The sequence below is a fragment of the Pterocles gutturalis genome, unplaced genomic scaffold (assembly GCF_000699245.1).
Source record: "Pterocles gutturalis isolate BGI_N339 unplaced genomic scaffold, ASM69924v1 scaffold23114, whole genome shotgun sequence".
Taxonomy (NCBI): Eukaryota; Metazoa; Chordata; class Aves; order Pterocliformes; family Pteroclidae; genus Pterocles; species Pterocles gutturalis.
In genome coordinates, this window is record NW_010131285.1 from 1 (window position 1) to 7,943 (window position 7,943).

General features: G+C 49.7%; 1 protein-coding gene across 1 annotated transcript; it reads right to left on the reverse strand.

The window, feature by feature from the left end:
- Positions 1-8: 8 nt before the first annotated feature.
- On the reverse strand, positions 9-7,777 carry LOC104460797 (interleukin-12 receptor subunit beta-2-like; the record flags this gene model as incomplete). Its single annotated transcript, XM_010080570.1, has 7 exons — positions 9-32; positions 902-981; positions 3,490-3,634; positions 4,278-4,417; positions 4,669-4,844; positions 6,672-6,786; positions 7,454-7,777. Coding segments are annotated over 7 exons (1,004 nt in total), but the record flags the coding sequence as incomplete, so codon positions are not given.
- Positions 7,778-7,943: the final 166 nt, after the last annotated feature.

Sequence of the window (7,943 nt, forward strand, 5' to 3'; positions counted from 1 at the left end):
GTTCTCCCTCGCGCCTCCGCCTTGCCCAGAGCCTGCGGGGACAGAGCCTTTGGTACGCGCTGCTCCCGCTGATGGGCAAAGCCCGCGGAAAGCTAGGGGTGCCCAAGGACGGGGGGGTTGGACGTTTGTGAACTGAATATTTCACCTGCTCTTCAATGAGTGTTCTACCACAGAGGGGACCCTTCTCCTCTTCCTCTTCTGTCCTAACAGCCCAGAGGTTGTTTATGGCGAGGGGGTGACTTGCTGGCACGTACCAGCTGATGGGTTTTGGTACAGAATGATCAGGTTTCAGTTTTTTCTCTTCTAAACGCTGGAGGAAACCAGCAGTGCCATAGTGATGAGACAACTTTCTCCTGCCTCCCCCGTTCTTCAGAGAATCCCAGGATGGTTTGGGTGGGAAGGGACCTTAAAGCCCATCGAGTCCCACCCCGGCCATGGGCAGGGACACCTCCCACCAGCCCAGGTTGCCCAAAACCTCATCCAGCCTGGCCTTGAACCCCTCCAGGGATGGGGCATCCACAGCTTCTCTGGGCACCCTGGGCCACTGCCTCACCCCCCGCACAGGGAAGCATTTCTCCATCGCTCTGCTCTTCGTATCAGCAAAGCAGAGCAGAGAAATCTCTGAAGGAAGCTCAGATCCAGGAGCCAGACCCACCAGGTCCATGGAGAACATGGGGCAGGGGGTGGTCCTGCCCCCCAGAACCCGTCCTGACCATCTATGGCCACCATCGCAAACAGCAATAAAGCAGAAAATGATATTTTTAATTAGAAAATAAATTGGAAAATCTGTAAGGTTGTTGTCTGTCCCCTTAGACACATCGACAGCGCTGGTCCATGCCCCTGGGGTCAGTCCCTTCCCAAATCCCCCCGCATCTGCTCAGGTCTCCCCGAAACATCTCACCTTCCAGAATAGCGAGATGTTCTGCCGCTGGGCGTCCACATCCTGCTGCTGGTACCAGAGGTCCAGGCGGCCGGTGGGTGCTGGGAAAGGGGAGCGGCGTTAGCGGCTGTGCTTCGGAGCCACCGACAGAGACGTGGGGTGGGTGAAGGGGGGAAAAACCACGAAGGAATTAAAACTGCAGATTTGAAATGTCTCTGAAAGGATTCAATATGTAATAACCGACGTTTGTGGTTGCAGCTGGAGCTCAGCAGCATGAGGATGATGCTTATGAAGAGAAGCAGCTGTACACCCCGGAGAGGGCTCTGCTCTGCTCCTGGCTTTGTCCTGCCCTGGAGAAATGGGGTGGGTCCTGCACGCCGACAGGACAGCATCAGCTCTTGTCTTCCATGGAAGCTGAGGTTAGTCCAGGTCTGTGGGGTTGGCTGCGTCAATCCTAACGCAAGGGGCAGCTGCAGGTGGTGGGTCTGGGGGATCTGCAGGATGGGGTGGAACCTCATGGTCTTGGAGGTCCCTTCCAACCCAAACCATCCCGTGATTCTGTGATTCTGTTCCAACCCAAACCATTCCATGATTTCGCTACCTGGCTCTGGGCAATGAATGTCTGTAGGAGCTGGGTGAGACCTCATCAGAGGCTGCACAGACCCCTCCTTCTTTCCACGGTTCTCCTGACAGTCCCTGAACAAACCCTCCAAAATAACCTCAAACCAAACTGCCGGCTGCAGAAACGGGTGAACAGTGTGCTGCGACAGCTCAGAACCAGAGACAAAGCCAACGGGACCAAAGCTAACGCCGCTCGGTTCCTCAAGGTCCCTGAGCAAAACGAACCCATCAAATTACAAATTAATGATTGTTGCTGATGACCCGAGCAGCAGTCCGCTCCTCCACAAGCCCAGCTGCTATTTGCTGTATTCAAAGACAGAAAAAATCCTCAGTGCCCAGAATGTTGGGAGCTGTTTGTCCTGGATTAACCACAAAGAGCGACTGGGATAGAAGCAAGAAGCAGGAGCCACAGAAGAAATAAAACCAGAGCACGCTCGCTGGGAGCGAGGAAGGAAGGGGCACGCTCAAAGCATGAAAAAATAAAATATGGGGTTGGATCTGCTGGAATCCAGCTCGGATTTTAAAGTTCATTTCAGCTGTGAACCACATGGATTAACTGGCAAAAAAACCAAAAAAAAGCCCAAAAGAAACCAACTCCCTTATGAACAGTGTTTGCATAAAGCAAGTTTTGTGGCAAGTCAGGGTTTGAGAAACAGGAAAAAAAAAATTCGCGTTGAAAAGGTGAATTTGCTGAATTTGCAAAAGGCCAGAGGGGTGATGAGCCCGCGTGCGGCGAGGAGGCTGCGAACGCTGCTGAGAGGAAGAGTGGGAGGGAAGGAGAGGTTCACACCTTCTGCATCAATCAATGCTCCGAGCAGAAACTGCCGCTGTCGGTCGTGGTGCACGGCGTGAGTAACCACAGCACCAGCCCAGGAGCTCAGAGTAATTCATCAAAAAAAAAGACAAAAAGCAATGCAAGCCAAGCAGGAGATGAAAGGAGGGGATGCCAAAGCAGCCGACACATCTTGGTGAATCACAACCTTCTTCTCTCGTAAGGACCAAAAGTTTGGCAGCATGTGAGCTCGTGCAGCTCAGAGGGGGTTGGGAGCCAGCGTTGGCAGAAACGAGCAGGATTGCCCTCGGGTTGGTGCCACGGGTCCCTGGAGGTGGCCGTGCTGACCACTGGGGCAGAAACGCGCTTTGCCCCCCAAATTCCCCTGGGATTGCTCCCTCCTGAACGCCTGGCTGGGTTCTGAAGCTCTGGGGGTCTCCAGCAGCTCCACAGATTAAATAACTTCTCTGCTTGGGAAAAGACATCTTGGCAAAATTGAACCGTCCTGTTCAAACCGGCAGGATGGAGAATCCTGGCAGTTTCCTGGCCATTCCCCCAACTCCTCTGCAAACCATCAGGGAGCTTGGGGACCCGCGACATGCCGCCAACGCTGGGGTTCGGTGGTACTAGAGGGTCACGGGCAGTTGTCCTGACCCCAGTTTGCAGTTGTGGCAGGAATTCAGTAAAATGCTTAGATGTGAACCAGTACTTCCCCCGCCCCCAGCTAAGCTGCACAAGTGTTTCTGCCTTTCCCAGCTGTGTCAGGATGTGGAAGGGCACGACAGCTCTGGGCAATGCGGGAAAAATTCCCCCAAACTTTAATGTAAAAAAAAAAAAATAGAATCATAGAATAGTTTGGGTTGGAAGAGACCATGGGGGTCATCTAGTCCAACCCCCGTGCAATGGGCAGGGACACCTTCCACTGGATCAGGTTGCCCTGAGCCCCATCCAACCTGACCTTGAATGTTTCCATGGATGAGGCATCCACCACCTCCCTGGGCAATCTGTTATCCTTCAGACCTTCTTGGGGAACTCTCAACATTCCTGTTTTGCAAGAAACCAGACTGGCTTCCATTCATGTTCATGAAAAAAGCAATTCTCTTACCCAAGGGACATCCCTGCTGGCTCTGGCTCTGGACCTACAGAGACTCTGCAAACCAGCCACCAAGCCCAGCAGCGTTTTTAGCTGAATGTCCCGCTCCTCAGAAGGTGTTACCTGCCTCGGGGGTCCGGGTTCGGTGCGTGCGCCAGTCGCTCCACAGCCCTCGCTCAGGGTGGGTTCTGCAGCTGAGCTGGAACTCGTAGGTCGTGTGGGGCTCCAGACCATCAAGACGGTGTTTCCCACCTGTCAAGCTTTCAACCTCCAGTGAAGACAAAAGGACAACCTGAACTTTAAGGAAATAAAAGCTGAAGACAACAACAGGCTGAATTACCAATGCCCAAAGGAAACCCAAAACACGTCTCAAACAAGGGGGAAAACCCTGCTCTGAGGCAACTTCAATAACTCAAAAAATGATGCAATGAATCACCAGGCTTGCAGTCCTTCGTCAGGAAAATCCCTCCTCTCGTTATGTGAAGATAACTAATTTACGGCTCATGGGTTTTACTAAAGGCCAAGCAATGCATCTCTTTCATCCCTCAAAATAAAAGCAAAGCTTTCCAATCAGCATCTCAGACCTTTGGAACTGGAGTAGCCATGAGCTGCGATGAGCAGATATGACCAGATTTCAAAGAAGTGGCGGGTCAGACATAAACTCTGATCCTTCGGTGCATCATACGATGCTTGGCATAAGGGGAACTATTTCTGTTGTTTATAGGAGCAGTGTTTTACCTTCATTCAGTTCTAGATCAATGATAATTTTTGACCAGTAACCAACATTTTTTCTTAAATATGATGCTAGAGAGCAGAGAGAAAATTCGGACAAAGCATTGCTAGTAAAAAATAAGAATATTAAAGCAACCTCCAAGGGTCAGAATGTCCCAGACTCTGGGGAAGAGGATTACCATGCTCCAGGAGTGCCCGGGGAGGGGACGGTGTCTCAGCCTGCAGCGCCGCGCTGGGGCTTCGTCCTGCCAAACCAGGGTGCAGCTGGTGGCAGAAGAATTTTCAAATTCCACTGAAAAGTCGGGAGGATGTGGTTTCACTAGCAGCAAAAAGAGAAACAAGGAAACGGTGCTCAGATAGGCAGCATGGGTCGAAATGGGAGGGTTTCATGGAAAATGGAGTTACTGGTTATGTGGGAAATTGAGTTACTAGTTTCATGGAAAATGGAGTTACTGGTTTGGGCTGGATGGATGCTTCTTTGGAGAGGATTAAACAAGGAAGTTCTTGAAATGTTTTCTTGTCTTTCTAAAGGGCTGGGAGCCACGGAAAGGCGGTAAGTCACGCATTTACCAATGTCGATTAACGTGAACACCAGCGGCTGTGAAGAAGCGCTTCCGAGCTCATTGGAGGCAGCAACCACAAGGGTGTAAGTAGAGTCAAAATTCAGCTTGCTCAGAGCCAGCGAGCCAGACTCCTGACTCAGACTTTCTTCTGAAACATGTAAGACATTCGTTCCATTTGATAGCCTGGAAGAGGAGGAAATCTCTGGGTTAATGCTCTCCCTGCAGGTTCGCTGGCAAGGGAGGACCGTTGTATTGACGGCCGGGTAGGTCATCTGCTCCGTGAAATATCTCCTTTATCTGCTGAAACACGGTGGTTGCAGTAAACACTGCTCTGGCTGAATCAGTAGTAAAGGTGTTATAACGCTTTTTGTGTTTAGTTGCAGGCAAAGGAAATGCTTCTGGGTTTCTAGTGAGCTGCAAGGATGTGAGTGGGTTCCTTTAAATGGTGTGATGGTTGCCTGGTACTGGTTACCTAACGTGTCTCCGTGAATGAGAATAGGTGTTGGTACACGGAGTTTAGGGGGATGATGGATTTGGGGTTCTTTTTGTTGTTGTTGTTGTTGTTTTTTACATACATTAGGGATTAAAAAATGTAATTTATCTGCAGTCGAATGGTCAGACCGCATGACTTCAAACACAGCTTTTCATTATCTGTCAGTCAGCCCGTTGCCTGGGCTACTGCATTTAGCTTCTCCGCGTATTTCCTTCCACCTGAATCACAGACGATTGTATCATGTTGCTCCAGGCTGATGTTTTGTGTTTTGCAATATATTTAATAACTGACATGTAAGGACCGCAACGTCTCTGGGTTACAACGCTCGCAGGACTCATCATCCACCCTTCCCTGCTCTTCTGCAAATCACCCGTATGGTCTCCCTCTGCGTAAAGAGCAGCAACAGCTTTCTACAAGCTGATGAGAAAGTTGGTGATACCTTGGCCAACAGAAGCAGGCAAAGACAAAGAAGAAGGTGAAGGTGACGGAGGTGAAGAAGACGACGACGACGAAGACGACGATGATGACAAAGAAGACGATGACAAAGAAAAACAAAAGGATGATGACGAAGACAAAGAAGATGACGATGACGACGACGACAAAGAAGAAGAAGAAAGAACGTGAAGAAGAACATGATGAAGAGTGAGCCTAGCAGGGCAAGGACGACGATGACGACGACGACGACAAAGAAGAAGAAAGAACGTGAAGAAGAACGTGATGAAGAGTGAGCCTAGCAGGGCAAGGAGATGGTCAATGTGCAGCACCTTGGAAACAAATGGGGAGTAGTTCAGCCTACCCAGCGGTTTGCAAAGGGCAAAATTAATTCATTCTACCCAGGGAATAGGAGCTTTTAATAAGGTTCCTCCTACTCACGGGGCTTCCCAAAACCCAAAGTTCTCCTAACACGCCTCCATGGGCTCTAGGGAGCCTGTGCTCCTTCCCCAGTTTGCTGCAGAAGTCTCCAGGCTCTTTTTTCAGGGAAGGCTCAGCCAAACCATAGAGAACAAAAATACAGGTTGGGTCTAAAACAGGCAGCAAAAATAACACATTTCCAAGCAAGGTCCCTCTCCGTCTCCTTAGCTACATTCCAAGACAGCCAGCAGCTCCGGTAGCAGGTTTGCTGGTGCGGGCACTGCTGACCACTGAGTCGGTAAGTAGAGGAGATCCACCCCGGGATGGCAGCAGCTGTTTTCAGACCAATTCCCCTGCCAACCGTCCATTTCCCAAAGGGAGCCAGATGTCAAGGGGCTTTAACCACTGGGCTTCAGTGGTCATGGCAGCCTTGGGACAAGTTATTCAGAAACCAGCTCTTCCCTGGGCTTTGGTAAGGGTAAATCTTCAATGATTGGTGTAAAAAAAAACCAAAAACCACCACCAACAACAAAAATAAAACAACACAAAAAAACCCCAACAAAAAAACCCAAAAAAACCCCCCAAAAAACCAACAAACCAACCCAACCCGCAGCTCTAAGGTATGATTATAGGTATGAAAGACCCTGTGTCCCGGTGTTACTCACTGTATCACGTAGGTAGTGTTGATGTAGGTGGGCCTGCCTTTGTCCCAGGTGCAGGTGGGATGCCCGTCCATCCCGTGCTGGATACACAATACGTTTCTTGGCTCGTCTGGAGGATCTGAAACATATTTTTATGGGTTTCTTCCTTAAAGATGTTAATAGGAGACATTCTAAGAAATGCTAGGTTTGGCTATTTTTATTGCTTTGGGGTTTTTTTGAATAATTTATAGGGAAAATATTCAGGCTAATGATTTTTTATAGGTGGAAAATATCATCACGGCCAAGTGTGTGATCTATGCAGGCTGTGGAGACCTCTGACGCTTGAGTGGAACCCCAGTGAGCCAACACCACAGAAACCAACCAGTTGTTTTTTTTTTTGTTTTTTTTTTAAAAAAAAAAAGCACTGATACAGCAGATGACATATTTTGATGCTGCTGCAGCAGGCTAGAAGAAAATCTGAAATCTCCTTGGCATTTTTCTCTCAAGTCCCCTGTGTCCCAGAGAGACTGGTGGGTGTTGGGGGGGAAGAGGAGGGAGTAGGACATCTGCTCTGAGCTGACGGTTTTATTCAGCATCTCTCCGTTTATCAATAACAGCACGGCACAGTCCCAGCCAGGAATATTTTAAATATAATAGAGCCACCAAAAGACGGCACCTTTTCTGGAAAAGGCCACCTGCTGTCAGTTCCTAACACCCATCTCAGAGATTCCCCAGGAAAAAAACAAGGAATAATTGAAAAATTAAAAAAAAAATTACAACCCAAGGAATAACTCAATTCTCCTTACTTCCAGATTTTATATCGATCCCACAAATGAGTTTTTTCTTGTATTCACAAACTCTTTTGCACGTAAACGTATGTCTGCCATACGTAGGGACTCGGAACTCGGTGCTCACTGAGCTGCCGTAGTTACTAACGACAGAGCCGTTAATGAAGACGGCAGCCCTGCACCGCCCGGCGTGGGGCAGGGGCTGCGGGTGGCAGGAGAGGGTGACGCTGGTGCCAGGCTGGACGTGGGACGCGGTGCTGGCGGTCACGTTCCCTTTGGCGCAGATTTCTGCAGCGCCGCGGGGAGGTTTGCGAGCCGGCGCGTTCCCTTTGCTGCGTGCTTCTGCAAGAAAATGGGGAAAAAAAAAAATTTAACGCGGATGCAATGCTTCTCCCATACAACACGCTGCGCTTGGGGAAGGGTCTCCCCAAATCCGTAACGCAAGAATTGCTGCCTCGGCGCGGCAGCTCAGGGGTGTTGCTGGTTAATTAATCACCGATCTGATTAA